Below are 24933 nucleotides of genomic sequence, written 5' to 3' on the forward strand. Positions count from 1 at the left end.
TCAAATATTTGGTCCTTTGACCACTTGGTAGGCACATGTGTTGCACTCTCTGGGTGTTCCTTGTTGTTGTTCCTGTTGTTGTTTTTACAGTAAAACCTTGTTTAGTTGGAATAATAGGGTCTGAGGACATTCTGACTTCACTCGATTTATGGAAAGTGTGAGACCTCCTGACTAAGCAGAAAAAAAATCACTTAACATGTTTGCAGAGAGTGCAATCCAAGCACAAGGATGGCCTTGTGGTAGGATATAGAGGTGTTAGGAGGGCATATGATTGCTTTTGTGCAAGATTTCCACTTCTGTGCAACATTTTCTAACCATAATCACAATTGCACTACCATACGCTTACAAACAATATTACACTTTATATACAGATCTTAATCACTAATGTAAAGCACTGTTGTATGCAGAATTAATCACTATCAGAGTCATTGCAGAAAATTTGTGCAAGCAACTCAGAGGTCACCCTGCTTAGGAGGCTGCATGTTGATGCTAGACTTAGGTGAGGTGGGAGGCGAATGATGGCTCCTCACAGGCTAAAACAGGATGAACCTAGTGTGTCATGCCAAGATTAGGTTTCCATTAGACCATATTTTACAACTTTGGGGAATTTTTTCCGGGATTTTTACAATTTTTTTTTTTATTTAAATTATTTTCATTGACGAATATCATATTCCATGCCGATTTAATCGTAATCTTGACCAAAAGGTTCTGACGTATGGAGGTTTTGGTGTAATATGTTTATTTACTGGATTTTTCAAAGTATTTACTCTGGGTATACTGTAGACTAGACAGTCTGTCCTCTGAGGAACAGTAATCTTCCAGCATGGAACAGATGGTGACACATCTTCACATGTCAGCATTTAGGCACTACTATCTGCCATTCATACTGAATAGAGTAAATGTTAGGGCTGTGTTACCCAGGACTGATGTTATGTGATAGTACTGGTATGTTTGTGACATTCTTGGACCTTGTGGAAAATTAGTAAAGAATGCTGTAGGAAAATTCATATCCCCAAGCTGATCCTAGCCTCAATGTGGGATTAATCTCACATTGTTTTGATCAGGTTCACTAGATATTAATCTGTATGCTTCATTACATGATTTTCAGAAGTCTGCACTCAATATTCTAGCAAATATCTGTTGCATTGTACATTATTGTCAGAAGCCAGTACTTAATATTCCAGCAAAAATGTGTTGGATTGCTGCTTCTTTGATTGTAATCTTTGTCATTAGATGAGCCTTTTTAATCACACATTGTCGTATTCTGTCTTTCGTTTCGTTTTTGAAGGCTCAACATGCATGCATACGTTGGCCTTGGTCACCTAATGGCGGCTCTTAGTACTGCTCGGTCTATGGCAGCCTCCCTGTTCAGTCCCTTAACTCTGAGGTCACACTTAATGACCTCGTCCCACGTCTTCTTCAAGATACCCCTTGCAACCCCATCCCCAGTATTAATGCCCCTTATTTTCTGCACCCAATAATCATTCCCCATCCTCCCCACATGCCCAGACTACCTCAATCTGCCTCTTCTCATCACAACAGCAATACACTCCCCCATCCTACCTCTCAGCTCTTCCATCATAAGCCCAGCCCCCCAGACCTTGCATGCAGGGACGCACTGCACATCCACCTAATCATTGTCATTTCTGTATGTTTGAACCTGAGAATATCCTCCTCCTTTACTGCCCAGGTCTCACTACCATATAGTATTACAGTACCCTCACGTCCAACACGCGTTTGTCCAGCACGATTTGCGTCCAGCACAGAGAGAAAAAAATTAGTACAATTTAATACAATTTAATTACTGTAACATGGGTGCATTAGCATAACACGCACGAAGCTCCGAGAAGTGGGCGAAATCCCAGAGTTCGCCTCTAGCATGATCACCCCCAGTCCAACACGGTCATACTGGATGTTCCTGTGATGCTGACAGCCAATCAAAACTTCTGATCAAGTTGCCTCCCCCACCCACTATCGTGACATGATTGTGATGTCGCCCAATCAAAAATGTTTCTGCTCTCACGTGATGTTTAAATTTCTCCCGCCACAGTGCCACTCAGTCGCATAATTCGCATTGGAAGGTGCTTTTTTCTCGCCGCATTTTCTGCCATTTGCAACTGCATTTTATCCTGTTCACGATGCCTTGGAAACCTTCTGAGAACCCCAAGAAGTGGCAGCACCTCCCTCAGGCCACCAAGCTAGAAATCATCGAGAGGAAGAAGAAAAGGGAGAGGAAAGTGGACATTGCCAAGGCCTACGACGTGAATGAAGCCAGCCCGAGGACCATAATAAAAAACCAGGACAAGATCCTGGCAGCAGTGAAGGCTTACGGAGTGCTAGGACAGGCAGAAGCAGGACTTTCCATGGATGTGGATGAGGATAGTGATTCTAAGAGTGGTTTCGCAGGATTTATGAGAAAGGTTGAGGAGGAGCAGCAGCCATTACCTGCTAGTGACGCCAGCAGCCATCCTCCGGGGACCTAGTAGGACTACCTACAACCTCGGATACCACCTTCCATTCCCAGCAAGCCCACCAACACTATCCTAAAAGGTTAGTTATCATTCATAGTACAGCACCATTTATTATAATTACAGTAGTACCAATAAATGTAAAGGTATATGGTAGGTATTGAGGGTGACTTTTCCTAGGGTTGCTGACATAATTCATTTTTCCCCATAAGCTCTGTTGTTTGTCCAACACGTTTTTGGTCCAACATGGGACCTGTGCATGACAATATTACCGTGTTGGACGCGAGGGTACTGTACAATCCTAACGCATGCTGCATACAAAGATCCCTTTCAGTTTTCAATTTCAGTTTTTTATTTGTTCAGAAAGATAATGTGGACAGAATTCTGCAATAATTGTTGTTGTTGTAACCCCAGACTTATTTGGATGTGAAGTTGATGGATTGCAGACAGAAGTTACTCTTTTCCTTCAGTCCAACATCCTCCTGCTGGGGGAAAAAGCAGGAGTTGAAGGATGTAGAGCTGCTTGGTCATATTGGTGCCTCTGTATGAAGGTGTCCCTCACCAACAACGGTTTTAGTGTTATGCATTGACCCCTTCATTTCTGTGGTGTCATGCACTGTATACTGTTCTGTACTGTATTCTTTTTGTCACCAGATTGTCATAGTATATTCAACTTTGAGGTGACTTCTGGTAGTAGAGAGGGTATGTTATGCCTGCAATTATCAAATATCCCAATAACCCCAGGATGGAGATGTGGATGGACTGTGCTCGTGGATGGTGGAACAGATTCGACGAGCATCCCGAGAAAAGTTTCAGCTGAGTGGAGAGAAGCAGCCGCCAGTTCCCTATATCTTCACCACACCACAGGGGTTGGAGTTGGACTTGCGACTCTTTAACAGGTTTGTGAAGGGCAGGGTAGGGTAGGGGACAAAGGTGAGGGAGGGTAAGGGGTCAAGGGTGAGGGAGCATGAAGGTAAGGGTGAGGGAGGGTAAAGGGTCGAGAGTGGATGAGGGTAGGAGGGTAAGGGTGAAAGAGGGTGAGGGAGCATAAGATGCAAGATTGATGAAGAGTAAAGGGGTAAGGGTTAGGAAGGGTAAGGGGGCAAAGGTGAGGGAGGGTAAAGGGACAAAGGTGAAGGAGGATAGGAGGGCAAGGATGAGGGAGAGTAAATGGGCAAGGGTTAGAAAGAGTAAGAGGGCAAGGGTGAAGAAAGGAAAGGGAGCAAGGATGAGGAAGGGTAAGGGGGCAAGGGCGAGGAAGGGTAAGGGGGCAAGGGTGAGGAAGGGTAAGGGAACAAGGGTGAGGGAGGGTAAGAGGGCAAAAGTGAAGGAGGATAAGAGGGCAAGGATGATGGAGGGTTAATGGGCAAGGGTGATGAAAGGTAAGGGGCAAGGATGATGGAGGGTTAATGGGCAAGGGTGATGAAAGGTAAGGGGCAAGGGTGAGGAAAGGTAAGGGGCAAGGGTGAGGAAAGGTAAGGGGCAAGGGCAAGTAAAAGTAAGAGTGCAAGGGTGAGGGGGGGTAAGGGGGCAAGAGTGAGGAAAAGTAAGGTGACAAGGGGGAATGAGGGTAGGGGAGTAAAGAGGGAGCAATCAGGTAAAAGTTGATAAAGGATGTTGTGGAGCTGTTGCTTCTGTGTTAACCCTTTGGTGTTTATGGTTGCGGTGCAAACTTCATGTACTCGTTACCAGTTGACACAGGCTGCATCTGCGCACGTTTCAACTGCTCGTTACCATTCGATGCCAGTTACATCAAACAAAATGGCCTCTGTTTTTTTGGTTATGGAATGATTTTGCATCCATTTCTGGGTGAGAACAAAACACTACTTGCGTTCCCGTGTATTCCTTCGCCGTGCTCAACCCACCCCACATCCAGCTTCACCCCACTGCCCCAGTCAGTGTGCTACGAGCCTAGCTCAAGCGTAAGGTAATATCCTTTTGCGCTTCGTAATATCGGCCTTAATTGACCTACAGTAATTCTTTATACTGTACACCAAAATGTAGCCAAATATATTACCTATAACTTTTTCTCAGTAACATTTACCATGAAAGTTATATTTCTGTGAGAAAAACTGAAGTAAAAAATAATAATTATGGCATAATTTACATTTGGCTGATCTTTTCTACAATATCATAAGCAAGTACATTTGTTCGGGATTGTGGTGAAAAAAATTATGATTATCGAAGTACAGTAATCACTCCAATATCCGACGTAATAGAGCCATAGGTAGGTCCGGATATTGGTTCTGTCCGGATATTGGGCCCCAGCTTATGGACTTGTACTTATGGACCCTGACTCAGAGAAACACCTATACAACTCCCTCTGGACATGCATAACACCTATTTAAGACCCAAATCACACCAATAAGGCACATAAATGACTGAAATAAATGCAAAAGAAACAAAATGAGGGTTTAGAAGTAGGTTCATACAATAATAAACATTCTGGTGACTGGCTCCTGGACTGGTACTTATGGACCCTAACCTGGCCTAACTCAGTAAAACACCTTCCTACTGCACATAACTAGCTCCTAACACCCTATTCACACCAATAAAGGACATTAAAGAGTGAAATGAGATAAGTATAGTATGGAAAAAAGTACAGTATGAAACATTCTTATGTCCGGATAGTGGGGATGTTCGGATATTGGGCGTCCGGATATTAGAGTGATTACTGTATAAATAAGGATGTGAGGATAAATTGTTTATGAACTATCAAGTGCGTGGGGATAGCGTGGTGACGGGGGGGGAGGGGTCTTTCAGTGTGTGGTTTTGGGTGCCCAGGACTGTGTCCCAAGTACTTGCTTGCAATTGGATGCAGCGTGCGTCGATTGGTAATGAAAGGGTTAATATTGTATAATATATTAATTGTCTTATAAATATGATCAGTGAAGTGTTTTGTGGGTAACAGAGCTCAGTACAGTACAGTTATCTCTCAGTTACCGATTGTCACAGTCTCTGGCCCAATGCAGTATCCGGTGCTTTTTGCTCGGCTGTATTAAAACAGTGTCCAGCGAAATTAGGCGATATCCGGTTAGAAATGGGAAGCAATTGGTGGTACTACAGTATGCAATTTTTTGGCATTGATATGTACATCCAGCTCAGACAGGGGACCCAATCGGCATGTGGGCAGACCCTGCAACACACCAGCCAATCTCAGTGCATTGCAAGACTGGCCCAACTGACGTGCCAAGCCTACTGTCGTTCTCTCATTCTCTCCCCTGGATGCCATATAATGAGGATGTATTTGTGTATTGTGCATTTATGACCCACATGGAGCCTACCCCTAAACAATGACAGCCTGTGGCCCCCTATGCCTCGCTCGTTGCTGTAAGTGCTGTGACTTTGTGGGAGCCATTTGCCACTAGACCATATGAGATTAAGTGCTCTGTACTGCATAGTGTGCAACTCTACCCTCCACCAATGCCAACAGTAGGTGAGTACAGTATGATTATGATTATATTACTATATATACTTCACTGTATTACTGTACTGTATGTACTGTATCAACACTGTGTTATATTTTATGCTTGATTATAATCTTTTACTCATGGGTATTATTGTTTGAAAGTTCTTAGGATAGAAGGTCAAGACTACCCAGTTCAACACGATATGGATAGCCGATTGGGGGTACTGATGCAGTATCCGGCATTTCACATTATTAGGCATTGGGGGTTGGCCGAATTGCACCAGATAATTGAGAGATGTGTAATGTAATGGATGCAAGAGCTTATAGAGGTTGGGGGAGTGGACATTCTGACCACTACTTGGTGGTGGCCAGAATTAGGATCCAAGTGAGATGGAGAAATAGAAGAAGGGAAAGACGAGAGGAAGGAGTAGTTGCAAGGAGAGTGGAAAGGTTACAAGAGGATGAGATAAAGGCAGAGTATAAGAGAGAAATGGAGGAACGATTGGGCAAATATGAATTGGAGCAGATGGGGGACATGGAAGGTTGTGCAGGATATTTACAGAAGAAATATGTGCAGCATGTGATGTGGTGTGTGGGAGGAAGAGAATGTCACGGGGTTTTTAAAATAGATCTGTAATTTTGATATAAATGGTTAAATATTATTTAAATTGATATTTATATTCAATAATATTGAAGCGCAGAGACAATGATTGTCTTGCTACATCAAGCAACGATTACTTTACGCTGGCTTGTGCACGATTCTCTAAGAACGAGAATTTATAAACTTTCTCAACAGTACACAGCAGAGACTAATTACTCACAAATGCTGAATTACTGTACTGTTAGCCTCTGGAGAAAGTTACATCACCCCTGACAATAAATAACTAATACTAATAATAATAACATCAGGTTCTTGCTGATGCATTAACTCCTGGCACAACGGATTTTAAGTTAATACAACAAGACTGGTCTAAGTACCAGTTATGAAAGCAAACGTTTATGCAAGCTAGGAGCTATATGGAAAATAAGCTTAATTATGGAGAAATGAAACAAGATTTTTACTCTACATTAAGCTCAAGAAATAGAACTGTTAAATTTATTAATTACAAAAACAAATTTAACATTACATTTCAAATCAAATTAAATGAGACGCACTCGCTCACTCACACAGAAGCTAAATACTTACGCCTAGGAAAAACACCTTAACTAAACTCTTAAGACTACAAAATACACAAAGGAAATACTAGTCAATGAATGCGGTGTATCACCCAAAGCTGGAGAACTAAAGGTGGGAGCTTGGAGAAACTGTAAGTGGAGTTTGGGTACTAGCTGACCTCTCGCACTGCTGCACAGGTCCTGTCTCCGTCACAGCAAACACTAAACTGAATTCAAATAATGCATAAGCAGTACGCACAGGCCACCGGAAGAAGGCGTGGCTAACGGTTGAATGAAGCAGAGGCAAACGATAAAGAAATAATTGTATCGCTCAGTAGCGCACTTAGTGACGTGCATTAAATCGGTCACTTTTTGAAAACGGTGACGAATTATTTGAAAAGTATACCCCGGAATGGAGAGAGAAACGGTTAACTGAGCGATACACAGTGAGTTTTCCACTAATAGTTCGTGGCTTCTCACAAAAAGGAAATGTCGCGAATTGATTCGTGACATTACGCCCCATGAAAATTAAATCTTTCTTCCTTCAGAAGAATGATTTCAATATACATACATATAAATCCTAACTCAGTCACACAAGATTCACACTGTGGTGTGTGTGCTATCCTGCTACAGGAGAAAATCGCAGTCGCCAGTGAGTGAAAAAACCTCGTATTTACGTTAATAGAAGCAAGCTTGAGGGAAAAACTCCGTGACGACGGTGAAAATCCTGTACTGAGCGAAAATTCGCTACATTTACACTGACAACTAATTGTTGTGTAGCGTGGTGTATGTAATACGCGGTGTAGGTGTGACAGTTGTAGTGTAACTGTACCTACGTGTAAAATGACACAGTAAATAATATGGCGACGACGAAGGCAGAGGAGAAGAGGCGGCAGCGTGCGGCAGACGATCAGCTGGCCCGCACAGCAAAACTGCTACACCCATTGCTGAACCTGCAAAACCAATTAATGTGGAGCATCAAAAGTGTCAATGAGACAAAATTCTTATTATGTTACAATTACTCTCTCTGGCTAGCAGTCAGTACATGCTATGAAAAGTACACTCGAGGTCGCCATTAATTATAGCACACGATTATGGTCGGCAAGTTGAGAATCCCTGTGCAAACTCGGGTCTTCCATAGCCTCGAACCGCACACGGGTCCTCAACCTGTGCCTTAACCTACAGTACTTATATTAATATCGGGAAGCTGAGAATCCTTGTGCAAACTTGGGTCTTCCATAGCCTCAAGTCGCCTCTGCAGAGTTCTCACTTCCCCCTTAACCTACAATACTTATATTAGTATTGGGAAGCTGAGAATCCTTGTGCAAACTTGGGTCTTCCATAGCCTCAAGTCGCCTCTGCGGAGTTCTCTCTCGAACTTCCCCCTTAACCTACGATACTTATATTAGTATTGAAAAGCTGAGAATCCTTGTGCAAACTTGGGTCTTCCATAGCCTCAAGTCGCCTCTGCGGAGTTCTCTCTCGAACTTCCCCCTTAACCTACAATACTATATTAGTATTGGGAAGCTGAGAATCCTTGTGCAAACTTGGGTCTTCCATAGCCTCAAGTCGCCTCTGCGGAGTTCTCTCTCGAACTTCCCCCTTAACCTACAATACTTATATTAGTATCGGGAAGCTGAGAATCCTTGTGCAAACTTGGGTCTTCCATAGCCTCAAGTCGCCACTGCGGAGTTCTCTCTCGAACTTCCCCCTTAACCTACAGTACTTCTATTAGTACCGGGAAGCTGAGAATCCTTATGCAAACTTGGGTCTTCCATAGCCTCAAGTCGCCACTGCGGAGTTCTCTCTCGAACTTCCCCCTTAACCTACAGTACTTCTATTAGTACCGGGAAGCTGAGAATCCTTATGCAAACTTGGGTCTTCCATAGCCTCAAGTCGCCACTGCGGAGTTCTCTCTCGAACTTCCCCCTTAACCTACAGTACTCCTATTAGTACCGGGAAGCTGAGAATCCTTATGCAAACTTGGGTCTTCCATAGCCTCAAGTCGCCTCTCAACTTCCCCCTTAACCTACGGTACATAATATGTATGTAAAGGCCCTGGACATAATGTGTCCTGTGGGGCCAATGGGCGAGACGTCAGGTCTGCACCCACTTCACCACTACCCTGTCTCTCAACTGACTCAGAGATTACAGGTGTAGTTACAAATGGCACAGGAAGGGCACGTCCCTGATTAGTGGTGATACTTTGGCACACACTGCAAGAACGGACAAAACTATCTATGTCCCGTCCCATCCCTGGCCAGAAAAAGTCAGCTCGGATACGGCCCTGGGTCTTCCTTTTGCCCATGTGACCTCCTGAGGCTGAACAATGACCCCATTGTAACACTGCTGGGCGGTACTTGGCGGGAACGACAAACTGCAGTCGAACCTCGCCCTCGGGTGTTCGTGACTCACGGTAGAGCCGTCCTTGTTTACGAAGGAACTTGGCTCGACCTCCCCGTGAATACTTTATCACTCGACCCTTTTGTTTGTTCCACACGGCAGCAAGTGTCGGGTCAGAATGTTGTTCTTGTACAACAAGTTGACTGCACATCAGATCTTGCGGCGATTCAATGATCACTGGGGTGACACAGTCTGGAGCCTCAGTCATGGCTCGTGTCACCGCAGCAGCCGAAGTCTGAGTAGCGCCATCGGAGCAACTATCCTTGACTCCATTAATATTGCCTACTATTAAGTCAAATAGAGGCTCTAGCATGACAACTGCAAGTGTCGTACCAGTATAAAATGGAGATGCCACCTGGATACATGCCTCAGGGAACAATCTCACTGATCCATCAATAAGGCTTACATGGATCTGTCGACCTGTATACTGCTCAGGCCGAACTAGACTCTGCTTAACAGAGCAACCTGAGGAACCATTGTCTCTCAGGACCTTCACAGGAATGCCTCCCACAAACCCTGGCTGAACAAGGAAGGTACTGTCACCTGTGGGAGGGCCTGTGGAGGAAGCAGCTAGCCACTCATGAGGCTGCTGAATTGATGTGGCAAACATTGTGCCTTGAGGGTTATATTGGGAAGATGGAACATTGGCCATCTGTGGAGGGGGGTTCACTGTCACTGTGGGACTAGTGAACTGTGGGGAAGTACCCACACTGGTAGGGACGTGACCACCAGGCTGCTGCTGAGGAATGAAGGCTGCATTCGCTTCCTGCCTCTTTTGAGCTGGAGGTGAAAAAGTTTGTCCCGACGGTCGGTTGCGTGGCTGATACTGCTGCTGGTTAGGGTACTTGTTGTACCTCTTCCACTCAGGTTTCTGAGTGTTTTGCCCCTGGTCCTTCCACTGCGGTTTTGGACCTTGCCCATTACTCTGAGAACGGCCTTGGTGCTGGGATTCAGTCTGAGACGGCTTCCCAGACTTGGCAGTATCTTTTCTGTTCCAGGTGTTTTGCTGCTTGCGAGTTTGATACCCGTATGCAGTAAAGAATGCGTCAGCCTTCTCTGCCATTTGGCTGGCATCTTTCACCTGGCAGATCTTAAGCTGTGCTATGAGCTCAGCAGGCCACGACCTCTCTAGCTGTGTACGCAGCATAAGGTCAATTATCCCCTCACGCGTGGAAGGAGTTTCATCTTTCTCCATCCACTCATTTAAGTAAGCTGTGAGACGATCAAGGAACTGAACAGCTGTCTCCTTGTCTTGGAGACGAGCTCGCATGAACTGAACTTTGGCGTCGTCTACTGTGAGACCATACGCCTTAATGAGTGCAGCTTTCATCATCTCATATGTGAGATTGTCTCCACGAATTCTGTGGAGAATATCGAGGGCAGGGCCCTCAAATAGGCTAAGAAACTGAAGCCGCTTAGCTGCCTCATCCAGTTGATATAAGTCTGCCATGTCCTCAAAACGAGCTATGTACGGCTCGATTCGCTCGCTTTCCTTGTATGAAGGAAGCTTGATGCGTGGGGTCGCCAGGACATGTGCAGGGGGAACGCTCGTGGAGCTTGGACCAACTGCACCAGACGTGTCTGAAGCCAAGGAATCTCGCTTGAGCTTCAGCACTTCAAGTTCATGTCTCTCGCGTGCTTCTCGCTCGGCACGTTCGTGTTCTCGTTCTCTGTCTCGTTGTTCACGCTCGTATTCGCGCTGTTCTCGCTCTTTTCTAACTCGAGCTCGCGTTGTTTCTGCTCGTATTCGCGCTGTTTCTCACGCTGCTCTTGTTCATAAGCACGCTCTCTTTCACGTTCCTCACGCTGTTCTCGCTCGTATTCGCGCTGTTCTCGCTCGCATTCGCGCTGAATCCTACGCTCTTCACGAGCATCTTTCTCACGTTCTTGCTCGTAATTGAACCGTGAGAGAACGTAACTCTGTATTTTCTCTGGGTCTGTGAGACCAATATCTTTGGCTTCCTGTACATATACAGCTGTAGCCATGATGCTAGCTCAATTTACTAAGTAACCGAAATTGAGTACTGACTGCTTAGCGACGAATACTAATAAACACAAGTAAAGAGTACAGACACAAGCTAGTGGTGACCAGTCTTATCCAGTTAACTGGCAAAGAATAAATCAAAAATGTAAATGACTGGGAAGACTCAATAATAAACACAATGGGTACGCCGACTTCCCAGAAGCGAATAAAATTGTCTGGCGTTACCAAAAATAAACTAGAGTTAAGTATTCTATTGATTAATAAAGCAAAATTCACTTGCTAAATTAAGGGTAAACACCAGTAAGCTTGTGCCTATAAACTTTAATGATAAATACCTAAATATGAATGAGTGAGCACTATCTCGTGAATAGCTTTAGAGCTAGGAGTTAATATCCTGGAATGAGGTCGCCAATTGTCACGGGGTTTTTAAAATAGATCTGTAATTTTGATATAAATGGTTAAATATTATTTAAATTGATATTTATATTCAATAATATTGAAGCGCAGAGACAATGATTGTCTTGCTACATCAAGCAACGATTACTTTACGCTGGCTTGTGCACGATTCTCTAAGAACGAGAATTTATAAACTTTCTCAACAGTACACAGCAGAGACTAATTACTCACAAATGCTGAATTACTGTACTGTTAGCCTCTGGAGAAAGTTACATCACCCCTGACAATAAATAACTAATACTAATAATAATAACATCAGGTTCTTGCTGATGCATTAACTCCTGGCACAACGGATTTTAAGTTAATACAACAAGACTGGTCTAAGTACCAGTTATGAAAGCAAACGTTTATGCAAGCTAGGAGCTATATGGAAAATAAGCTTAATTATGGAGAAATGAAACAAGATTTTTACTCTACATTAAGCTCAAGAAATAGAACTGTTAAATTTATTAATTACAAAAACAAATTTAACATTACATTTCAAATCAAATTAAATGAGACGCACTCGCTCACTCACACAGAAGCTAAATACTTACGCCTAGGAAAAACACCTTAACTAAACTCTTAAGACTACAAAATACACAAAGGAAATACTAGTCAATGAATGCGGTGTATCACCCAAAGCTGGAGAACTAAAGGTGGGAGCTTGGAGAAACTGTAAGTGGAGTTTGGGTACTAGCTGACCTCTCGCACTGCTGCACAGGTCCTGTCTCCGTCACAGCAAACACTAAACTGAATTCAAATAATGCATAAGCAGTACGCACAGGCCACCGGAAGAAGGCGTGGCTAACGGTTGAATGAAGCAGAGGCAAACGATAAAGAAATAATTGTATCGCTCAGTAGCGCACTTAGTGACGTGCATTAAATCGGTCACTTTTTGAAAACGGTGACGAATTATTTGAAAAGTATACCCCGGAATGGAGAGAGAAACGGTTAACTGAGCGATACACAGTGAGTTTTCCACTAATAGTTCGTGGCTTCTCACAAAAAGGAAATGTCGCGAATTGATTCGTGACAGAGAAGACGGAGGGGGGTGCAAGGAACAGCGTGGTGGACTGAAGAGGTGAGACAGGCTGTGACATAAAAGAAGAAAGCATACAATGAATGGATGAGAAATAGGGGCGTGGAAGAAGTTGGGAGGCGGAAGAGAGAGTTATATGTAGAAAGAAAGAGAGAGGTGAAAAGATTAGTAAGAGAGAGTAAGAAGAGAGTGGATGAGGAATTTGGAAGGAATTTGAGTGTAAAGTGGAGGGACTGTAAGAAAATGTTCTGGAAAGAGCTGAAGAGAGTAAGACAGGGTGAAAGTGAGGTGAGCAGGGGAGTGAAAGATAAAAATGGTAGATTACTAGTGGAGAAGGGAGAAAAAGTGAGCAGATGGAGAGAACACTTTGAGAAATTGTTGAACATAGAGGATGGAAGTAATGTGAGTATAAGTGGCTGGGGAATGGCTGGGAGAAGAAGGGAGGTGAGAAGACAGGAAGAAATTAGTAGGATAGAAGTTGTGGAAGCAATGAAGAAAGTTAAATTGGGGAAAGCCCCAGGAATTGATGGAGTGTGTGGTGAAATGCTGAAGCATGGGGGAGAGATAGTAGTGGAATGGATGTGGAAGATGTGCAGATTGGCCTGGGAGGAAGGTAGAGTCCCGGAGGATTGGAAGTCAGATATAAGTATTCCCTTATACAAAGGAAAAGGGGAAAAAGAAGTGTGTGGTAATCATAGGGGCATTTGTATTCTTAGTATAATAGGAAAAGTGTATGGTAGGATACTTATTGACAGAGTTAGAGAAAGAACAGAGAAATTAGTTGGAGAAGAACAGGGAGGCTTTAGGAAGGGAAGAGGTTGTGTAGATCCGATATTCATTCTTAGATCTTTAGTGGAAAAGTTTCTAGAGAAGGGAAAGAAGTTGTATGCGGCATTCATGGATTTGGAGAAAGCATATAACAGGGTGGATAGACAAGGATTGTGGAAAGTATTAAGAATATATGGAGTAGATGGGAAGTTGTTGAATGCTGTGAAGAGTATGTACGATGGTGCGAAGGCTGCAGTGTGTGTGGATGGTGAACTAAGTGAATTTTTCTCTTTGAAGGTTGGGTTGAAACAGGGATGTGTCATGTGTCCATGGTTGTTCAATCTGTACATGGATGGGGTAATAAAAGAGGTACAAGGTAGGGTAGTGGATGTTGGAGTGGCCCTGGTGAGAGAGGATAGTATTTGGAAACTCACTGTACTGTTGTTTGTAGATGATACTGTGTTGTTGAGTGAAGATGAAGGGGAGCTGGAAGGCTTGGTGGATGAGTTTGGGAGAGTGTGTAAGAAATGGAATCTAAAGGTGAATGTAGGGAAGAGTAAAGTGATGGTCTTTGAGAGAGGTGAAGTCAGTGAATGTACAGTGAGGTTGGATGGTGAGGAATTGGAAAATGTGAGTACGTTTAAGTACTTGGATAGTGTGATGAGTAATGATGGAGGTTTGGAGGGTGAAGTGCTTGAAAGGGTACAGCAGGGAAGAAAGGTTGCTGGTTCCTTGAAAGCAGTGATAAGAAACAGGGAAGTGAGCTTGGAAGTGAAAAAGTTACTACATGACAGTATTGTGATACCAACTCTAATGTATGGAAGTGAAGCTTGGACATTGTTGGAAGGACACAAGTCAAGAGTGAGAGCAGTGGAAATGAGTTATTTAAGAGGAGCCTGTGGAGTCACATGGAGGGACAGGCTGACAAATGAGGATATAAAGGAGCGTTGTGGTGTGGCTGTGGATGTGATAGGAAGCGTTATGAGGAACACACTGAGGTGGTTTGGCCATGTGGAGAGGATGGAGGGTGAAAGACTGATGAAGAGAGTGTATATGAGTGAGGTGGAGGGGGGAAGAGGGAGGGGGAGGCCGAGGATGAGATGGAGGGATTGGGTGGAGAGGTATATGAGAGAGGGGGGTGTGAGTTGGGAGCAGGGCAGTGAAATGGCGGGAACAGGGCGACGTGGAGGCGATTTGTTTGTGGCCACCCCAAACGGGATTGAGGCGTCTGGCAATAGATAGATAGATAGAACTTTATTATAATTAATGGTGTTAGAAATCTGACTGGTGAAATGTTTTATGGTTAGAAATACTAAATTGTAACTTCTTAAAAACAGTAATGTTATGAAGCTTGTTGTTTCAGGGAGCTAATGAAGAAGGCATTGCCAGTTCTGGTTAGCATCCTTGAGAAAGAGGCACGAGGCTGGTTCCTGCATTTCAGAGAGAAAGTCATTGCAGATCTCAAAGCTCAGAACCTCAGTGACTATGAGATTGAGAAGGTCAGTACTGGCACTGGATTATCTACTAATGGTATAATAAAAAAGTATTGCAGAGAGTTGATCTAATTGCTTTTGTAACATGCCAAGTAACCTGTACCTCAGTGCATAACCAACATACATTCTTCATTAATGGTGTTATATTGTTTTGTACATAATCCATGTGATACATTTTTAACTGTCTGCAGTACTGAACTTTTTACCATACGTCATTTTCAGAGATGTGCTAAAGTACAATACAGTATGTGCATCTGTTGTTATTTTTTTTCTTCTAACGCTGTATCATTAATGTTTTGTGGGATGGCATGGTTTATATTATACTGGATATACTCTCTGGAATGATGATTGCTGTTGCTGGTCAGGTGCTCTTGGAGAAATGCACTGACACATATTTTTGCTTTCCCATTGGCTGTCAACTGGCAGCATCAGGTGTGGAACAGAGGTGGCCCACCCACATCACAGTTATCTTGTCCTTGTGTTTCTGTCTGTGACATCTCTGTTGGTTCATGCATCCAGTAAATATTTTTAATTACTAAATCCTTGACATGGCTAGCATACCTCATCTCAATGGGTCATCCTTGCAAAACAAGAAAGACCCACAGCTGATTTTCACTTGGAAAGTTGCTAATTTTGTACTGTGTGTATTTTTTAAAAATTTTGTTGACTTAATCTGTGGTCACAGACTTGACAGTCCATTCTTTGTAGACCAGGAGTCTGACATGTCACCACTTCAGTGCCAAAACCCATTATCCATCGTGCATGTAAAGTCAGCCTTCTAAAGTTCCAACTTCTAAACTTTGAATGCATCTAAAGTTTGAATTGATTCAAGCTAGCTGATGAAACCTGATTGTTCCTAAATATTCCTGTTTGTTAATAGATGCCCAAGCAACCTATAGCAACTCATATTCAGAAATACATGGGTTCTTGGGTTAGTTCCAAGCTGACTGTGCGTCATGTGTTTCTCTTTTGAGATCACTAATTTTGAAAGTCAATCCTTGATGTAGTGTTGCTGTCGGGTGTCTGCCCTTTCCTCTCCTCCATCCTTCTTTCCTTCCATCCTCTTCTGTCTTCCTTTCCTTCTTTCTTTCCTTGTCTTTCTGCCTTCGGGTAACTTTGCACTCCCTCCTGTGTCTTTCTTTCCTTCATTCTCTCCTCTCCCTTCTGCCTGTGGGTGACTCTACACTGAGTGACAAGCCAAATGGTTTCCTGTACACCAGGCCATTTACTATGCTGGGTGGTAACCATATAACCAAATTTTGGCACCTGGTGGTTTAGTGGGTAATTATTGTGCTCCAGTCGGATTGAGCTGGTGAAGGTTTATATCCAAGGGATGGTTGGGGTTGATTGCTCACGTAATGCCACTCAGGGATGAGTGAGGCCGGTCACTCTCATCTTAAATGTCAGGACCAACTGCCTAGCCCTGGGCTCCTACACTCCTCATGGGGCAATGTAGGATTGGATGATGGATGGATGAACAATCCTTGATAGTGGCCATTAAAAGGTAACCAGTTGACAGAGTTGGATGCAATGTTCCAAAAAAGAAATACTGTACCATTGTACAAAAAGTTGAAAGGCAGTACAGTATAACAGAAGTTTAACAAGGCACCACTTTTACTCAAGAAATCAGTGTGGTGTTGGAAGCATAACAGATTATGACATAAAATCATGAAAATCATGTTCAGTGTATGGTCAGTCAAATAAGGGAATTGCTTCAAGTCACTGGATGGTACTGAGCCAACTGAATATGTTCCCAAATTTTCAGTAGGTGTTCTTGTTGTTGTTGATGTTGTTGTTGTCATTAACCCCAGTCTGTCTGGCTAAGCAGACCCATCAACTGCATGCAAGCAACCATCCTTGCAGGGTCATCCCATGCAGTTAACTGATGTTTCCTTGTGGCAGACAGCACAGGGAAGAGTGTGGAGGTTTGGTTCCTGGATGGACACAACATTTGCATCTTTCCAACCAATTAACAAGGGAACAATAGTAGGCTCCACATCACCCCATTATTTGGTTATATGGCTACCACTCAGTGTTGTAAATGGTTTCCTGGGGTATACGAAACCGTTAGGGTTGCCGCTCAGTTTAGCGCCACCTGAAGTGGAAAGAAGAATAAATTTTTCACAGGATTGTGTTGTAAGGAAAGTAATATCAAGTGTTGTAGATGGTTTCCTGTGTTACACGAAACCAATAAGCTTGCTGCTCAGTTTAGTGCCTCCTGAAGTGGAAAGAAGAATAAATTTTTCACAGGATTGTGTCGTAAGGAAAGCAATATCTAGTTATTGTTGTCTCACTTATGTTTCCTTACATTTTTCAACCACATTAATGTGATTATCTACATTCAGGAAAATGGCTAACAAGAAATTTAACTGAAAGGGAGACAAAGTACCAATATGAATGGAAAGGCTGGTTGCATTAAAAAAAAAAAAAAAAACATTATTTTAATTCATACTAGACTCCACCCTTCTAGAGTTCAAATATTTCTGAAGTTTGAACACAGCCTAAGCCCAAGGAAGGTAAATTTAGAGGGTTGACTGTATACTGTATGTTAGGGCTGCCTCACTCAAGACTGATACAATAGTATTAGAGGGTATGTTTTAATTGGTTGGTGGGCCTCCTGGAAGATCAGTAAGTCTGTGTTGGCAAATACAAATCCCTACCCTTGGATTAAACTTTCATCCTTCCAGACAACAGACCTTTCCTCCAACTGCTTAATAAGTGGCCTGGAGGATAGTTTATGGCTATTTATTCATTATGTCAACCCTGTAACCTAAATGGTTGTTTTATCAGGAGGGTAATCGGCTTGTGCAGGAGGAGTACCTTGGTCGAGTGTACACAGCAATTCTGGCCCACCCAACCCTACAGGAGCTCGGTTCATCTGTCCCTGCCCTCCTTGTCAACCATGCCCGTGCTGTCCTCCTCATGCACAGGTAACACAGCAGTAATTGTCATCATTCTTGCCATGATCATCATAATCATCATCTTCATCATAATCATAGTATTTCCCTCCTCTTCCTCCTTAACCCTAGGGTACTAAACTTAGATATAGTATACCCGATGCACATGACGTCGTTTTGGTGTTACACAGTGATCCCGCCAAGCCAGTGTGCTGGGACCCTCAGTACCCTCAGGGTTCCCCGAGTGCTCAAGGAGGTAGGTCACGTCATGCTGCTGCATGGCTGGGAATTGTCCATAGTGATGGGTTCGGGTATAGTGTACCCAAGTTTAGTGATAACTGACCAGTGACATACTTGGGTATATTATACATGAGTTTGGTGCTAATAACCCCCTTGGAGCAGAGCCAGAAGTGCTTTGAGGGGTTTGGGGAAGTTTTGGGTAATTTGGTGTTTTTTGTGTGTGTGTGTGTGTGTGAATCTTTTCCAAAAATTTGGTAACAATTTCACAGTGTTGGATGTTTTTTCTATAAATCCCTAAAATACCTCATTTATAGTAATTAAGTGTTACTAACAGTTTAGGTAATATTAAGATGCCTTAAATGTAGTGTGTAAGTGATAGCTTTAATAAATTTGCATATTTACTTTTTTTTTTTTTTTTTTTTTTTTTTTTTCAAACTCGGTTATAATATACCCATGTTTAGTTGCACTGTAACAGGTATTAAAGTTTAGTGGTCTAGCGTTAATCATGTTCATGCTATCCTCCTCATGCAAAGATAATACAGCAGTCAAAACTCACAATCCTTAAATGTTTGATTAATGCTTGTTTGAAATACCTGAACATGTCTTTACTGATTTACTCCTTCATCCAGAGAACATAATATTCAGTTTATTTTGTTGCACTGAAATCCTTTATTTTATTTAGCTCTGGCGATACTGTAATTTTCAAACTGTAGGAATAATATATATATAGCCTTACACAACCCTCTTCACTGCTAGAGTGTTCTCTGGATCTAATAAAACTTATCAGGTAGTAAACTGGCAAGAACAAACTACAAAATACCTGTGCATTAACTGGTCAAAGAGATTTGTTCATTTGTTCGTTTTTGATAGCTGCAATATGCATGCATGCATTGGCCCTGGTCACTCAGTGGTGGCTTTCCATGCTGCTCGATCTCTGGCAGCTTCCATATTCAGTCCCTTATCCCTGAGGTCACACTCAGTGACCTCATCCCAGGTCTTTTTTGGTCTACCTCTCACAAGTCTGCCCCTAACATTAACTCTTCTCACTTTCTGCACCCCCTGTCCTCTCCAGATGTCCAGACCATCTCAATATATCTCTCCTCATCAAAACACCAATACACACCCGTCCAAATTGATTCCAAATGAGGCATCTAGCAGCAGAGTGACGTATGCACCAGGGGTTTACTATCAAGTAATTGAAGCTTAAATTTTAAGAATGTGTACATAAAAGGTATAAAGAAAAACTAATGTTGTTTTATATCAGTGTAATGCTCTCAAAAAATGCAATTTAATGAATCCATTGTTTAGAAAAAATAACAAAAAAAAAAGACAAAACCAAACACAAATGCACACCCCCCCATTGGGGGTCATACACAAAATATTAACATAGGTTATAATTATGTGATCCAAATGAAAATAAACAAAAATTAATAAATTGTGAAAGTTTTATATTAATAATGCTGTTTCTTGATTTTTGATTAATTTTTATATTGTAAATTTTTAACTAAAAGCACTCAAATCACTCAAAATGGCCAGAGGACAGTGCAGCCTATCAACCACATGTGAGGTTTAGGGGGACACTGGTGGGGGACTGGCTGAGGCTGGGAGCTTGTACTGAGACGCGGCCTCCAAATGGCTAGCTGCTCGTGGCCCGTACGTCCTTCTGCCATGTGGGAGCAGACTTCCTCTGTGGGTTTTCAAGGCCTAAAACACGTGACACATGCCCATCTGCCAGCCAGCCATAAGGGTTCTGTTTGTATGTAGCTTTATACAGGGAGGATCTCGAAGGCTCCACCTACATATCGGTGGGAATAACTCACCATTGAACATTTTGGCACGTACGTCACTCTGCCGCAAGACGCCTCAAATGTTCCTCAGAGGCCTGGATGAGATTGAAAAGATGTGTTCTTTAAATCTGTATGAAGTTATCTAGTACTGTAGTAGCAAGAATTACATTCAAAGTGTGTCATTTGGTTGAAGGGTGTAAGTGTGACTCATATCCTTTCCCAGAGCCTTATATGAGGTTGAAAAGATCTGTTAGGAGGGTGAATGAACACCAGTGACAGACTGACTATACAGGCATTTAGGCTGCTGCTTATGCCTGCCAGTGGGCACATATCCATTGGTGGATAAATGCTTGTGTTTTTTCAGTTGTTGTATGATAATTTGGCATGGGCCTTTGATTGTCTTGAGACACTCTTATTGGTCAGTCATGTCTTCGGCTTCTTTCATTTTTTGACTACAGCCGAGATATAAAATCTGTATACAGTATTTAACTGTGAAACCTAATTAAATGTAGCATATACTAGTAGAAGGGCTATGTGAGGGGCCTGAGTGGAGATAGATTGACTGGAGGTGTATCATTGTGATGATATATAACAAGATGAAAGAGAATTAATTCCTTATGGCTTGCAGATGAAGCAGTGTCAGAAGAAACCTAATTAAATTCAGGATACATAAATCAGCCAGGATACAAAACTTCTTTCTATCCTTAGCCAGACTCCTCAATTGTGTAAGGAGTGGCCACAAGCAAATCGCCTTCATGTAACCCAGTCCTCTGCCATCAGGCTGCACACTTTCCAGCTCACACCCCTTTCTCTCATATATCTCTCCCCCCCCCCATACCTCCATCGCATCCTCAATCTTCATCTCCCCATCACCCCTTCCACCTCACTCACATATGCTTTTCTAGTCAGTCTCTCATAATACCATGTGGCTAAACCATCTCAGAGTATTTCTTCTCATGCTTTCAGTCATATCTGCATCAGTTGTACAAGTCTCCTTCACTTCCTCATTTGTCTGTGTGTCTTTCTTTGTAACTCCACATGCTTCTGTCAAGTAACTCATTTCCACTTCTCTCACTCTTGACTTGTGCCCTTCCAACAAGGCCTGAGGACTTCCATACATTAAAGTAGGAACCACAATACAGTACTGTCATTCATTGACTTAATAATTCGTAAGTAGCCACAGGTAACGGAGCATCAAAAGACATTAGATTCATTTTAGGTTGCAAAAATTAGCAAGGATTTAGATGAACTACATTAAGATGACAAAGTGAGCAATATCAAATGCAGTTGAATAAGTCAAACTAAGTCCAAAGACATGGCAGAGTAAGATAGTTGGATATTCTCCTGCATCTCTCCCTCTCTACATTCTTCCATCTTGTCTAGCCCCTCTTCTCCCCTTCATGTCTTCTCTTTCCTCTTTCTGACCTCCATCCCCCATGTCAGTTCCCATGATCACTCTCCCCTCTCCTCTTTCTCTTACCCCTTCCCGCACCTCATTGCCACTGCCACTCTTCACCACCTTCCCATCCTCAGTTCCATTTCCTCCACCTTGTATCACCCCCACTACTGCTTTGACTAGTTTTCTTTTTCGCCTCACCTCATCTCATTCTTGTATCCTACACCTGTTTCCCTCCCGTTATTGCACATTTCTCTCATTTCACCCATCATCCTCTACATTTCTTCCCTCTCTTTTTCCTCTTCGTACCCCTGACCCTTTCCTCCTCCTCTCAACCTCCTTTCCTCCTGCCACCCTGTCCCTCCTCTTATCTCCTTACTCCTTTCTCACCTCTTCTGTCCTTTATTCCTCTACTTATCATTGCATCTTTTTACTCTTTGCCCCTTTCTTTCCTCCTCTCTCTTCCTTCTCCCCTTTTTCCCTTCATCCCTACTCCCCCTCCCCTCACCTTTATTCTTCTTTCCTTCTTCACCTTCTTTCTTCCCCCCCATCAGTCTTCTCACTGCTTGATGTTCTTCCAGCCTGTCCTCCCCCCCCCTCTTTTTTTTTTTGACAATCCATAGCTCACAGTATTACCATACTTCCTCTCAATCCTGCATTTTCCCTTACACCTTCCAGGAAAGCCTAGTTCAGCTTTACCTCTTATTCCTTCTCAACCCATCACTTCTTCCTCTCACTCCTTCATTCACTTCTCCCCCTCCCTCCCCACCAAAACTCTCCAAACATTTTAACTCTCCACTCTACCCCCAGTTCTTCTCTCCCTTCTCACTTCTTTCTCTGCCTCCTTACATTCTCACAAACTCTGTTCACTCATACTCTCCACATCACTCTATCCCCATGTGCCTAATTCCTGACCACTCTGTATGTCCACTCCTTCTTCCTTCACACCATCTCTGTCTCCACTCATTCTCATTCCACGTAATGCTTTCCTGCTCCTAACTTATTCTTTCAGTTGCTCACTCACTCACTCATTCACTCCCCATTCGCACACTCACTCACTCTCTCAGCCACTCAGCTCTTCACTTACTTCCCTCTCACTCACTCACTCTTGCCCATTCTCTCACTCACACACTCACTTCCTGCTCACTCACTTATTCACTTCTCACTCAGTCACTCACTCACTCCCCACTCACTCACTCCTGACTTGCACACAAAGACCCCATTCACTAACTCATTCCCCACTCACACACACACAGACCCCATTCACTAGCTCATTCTCTGCTCACACACTCACAGACCACTCATCCACTCGCTCCCCACTCATTCATTTCCCACACATTTCACTTATTTACTCACACATTCACTCACTGACTCCCCACTCTCAAACTCACTCACTTGCTTCCACTCATTCTCATTCACTCACTCCCCATTCACGCAGTCAATCTCTCATTCAGTTACCCACTTACTTACTCTCACTCATTTCCTCTCTCACTCACTCACCTAATCACATCCCACTCACTCACCCACAAAGCATTCACTCCCCATTCACTCACCTTTTCTCATATTACTCACTCAGTCACTCCTTTCGTATTCATTCATTTCCCACTCACTCACTCACCTGCTTCCCACTAACTCACTCACTCACAGTCTCAGGTCACCATTACCCTTCCCACTCATTCCCTCACTCACTTACAAGTTACTCACTGATTCACTCCCCACCCACAGTTACTCACTTCCCACTCACTCACTGGCTCTTTTCTCTCCCATATATTCACTCACTCATGAACTCATTCATTCACTCGCTCAGTTACTCACACTCTCCCTACCCCCTCAGTCACACACTCTCCATACACTCACTCATTCATTCACTCATGCTGTCCTTCCTCACTCGTTTCCCATTCACTCATTCAGTTACTCAGTCCTTGCTCACTCATTCACTTCCCATTTACAGTTCACACTCTTGCTCCCCATGCACTCACTCATTCACTCACTTACAGTCTTGCACTATTTAGGAATGTGGACCAACAAGATTGAAAAATGCTCTTCCCAGTTTTTTTTTTTTACCCCCTCCGCTGCATGGTGAGTCTGGTGTGAGGAACATTATACATAATCTGATCGTTAATTAACTACTGTGTAATACAGAGTAGTTGGAGAGAGAGGCTGAAGAAGTATATGAATGAGGGAGGTGTTAGTTGGCGGGAGGGCAGCCTGATGGCAGAGGACAGGGTGACATGGTGATGGTTTGTCTGTGTTCACTGCTTCAGGGATGAAGGTATCAATATAGATAGATGGATAGGTATGTAGGGTGGTAGGTAGATAAATATTGTAGACAGGTAATTATCATCCTTTCTCAAAGCCCTAGATGAGTTGGGAAAATCCATAAGGAGGGTGAGGAAGTGCAGTGTGAGAAGCATATTAAAATAATATGGTGTATGCTGTACTGTCTTAGTAGGCGGGGGTGCCCATTATCCACCCACTTAGTGTAGTGTACTCTGTTTTTAGGGTAACTCTACATTGAGTGGCAAGCCATATGATTTCCTGTAAACCAGGAAGCATTTACAGCTCTGGGTGGTAATCTTATAACCAACCAACACGTGTTCCTTACGTGAAAACAAGTGGATTGGTGGAGGGTTAGTGCCCTTCCCCCAAAAACAACTAACTAATAATACAAACAAGAAGCCTCGAACCAGGACTGACCAACAGATGACAACTAAGGACCTAACAAAGGACATGGTTTAGATTGTGACATGGAATGTAAGGGGTGCAAATGGTGAAGCGAAAAAGAGAGAGATTGTCTAGGTGCTTGAGGGTGCAAAAGTAGATGTATGTGGAATAACTGAAACTAATGGAAAGGTGAGAGTGTGAGAGAATGGAAGTATGGATGGAGTATAAGGCAGGTGTAGGTGAGAATGAGAGGGCAAAAGAAGGAGTGTGTATTGTTGTGAGTAGCAGATGGAAGGAGAATATAAGAGAGTATGGATCATTTGGCTCAAGGATTGTGTGGGTAAGATTGAAAGTTGGACTACAATAGCGGGCAATTGTGTGCGTCTATGCACTAACACAACATTGTGCAAGCAGAGTGAGAGGAGAGTTCTGGACAAATGTGGAAGCGTGCATGGAAAAGTTTGAAAGGAATGAGAGAGTGTTTCTGATTGGAGATATGAATGGAAAAGTAGGGAATGTGAAGGTGGATGGCATAGTTGGTGAGTGGGGTGTGCCTGCAAAGATGATGGATGAGAATGGCAGTGCGTTAATGGTCATTTGTGCCTGGAGGGGGCTGGTGATATCCATTACCCTCTTCAGACACGAAATGATCTATAGGTATATGTGGCGAGTGATGAGAAGGGTGGGTGGTGAACTGGATGAAAGGAAAGCAATGATTGATTATGTGTGTGTGTGGATGATAGCATGAGAAGGTGTGTAATGGATGCAAGAGCATATAGAGGTTGGGGGAGT

General features: G+C 43.2%; 1 protein-coding gene across 1 annotated transcript in view; it reads left to right on the forward strand.

Moving 5' to 3' along the window:
* LOC145403731 (uncharacterized) overlaps window positions 1–24933 on the forward strand; it is a 364507-nt gene that overhangs the window by 232185 nt on the left and 107389 nt on the right. The window contains exons 9-11 of the mRNA XM_080275411.1: window positions 3213–3367; window positions 15028–15163; window positions 17948–18087. Coding sequence (XP_080131537.1) covers window positions 3213–3367; window positions 15028–15163; window positions 17948–18087 — 431 coding nt within the window. The remainder of the gene's footprint in view (window positions 1–3212; window positions 3368–15027; window positions 15164–17947; window positions 18088–24933) is intronic.

The sequence above is a fragment of the Coenobita brevimanus genome, chromosome 61, assembly GCF_032717465.1.
Source record: "Coenobita brevimanus isolate Jiangsu-jjx chromosome 61, ASM3271746v2, whole genome shotgun sequence".
In the NCBI taxonomy this organism is placed as follows: domain Eukaryota; kingdom Metazoa; phylum Arthropoda; class Malacostraca; order Decapoda; family Coenobitidae; genus Coenobita; species Coenobita brevimanus.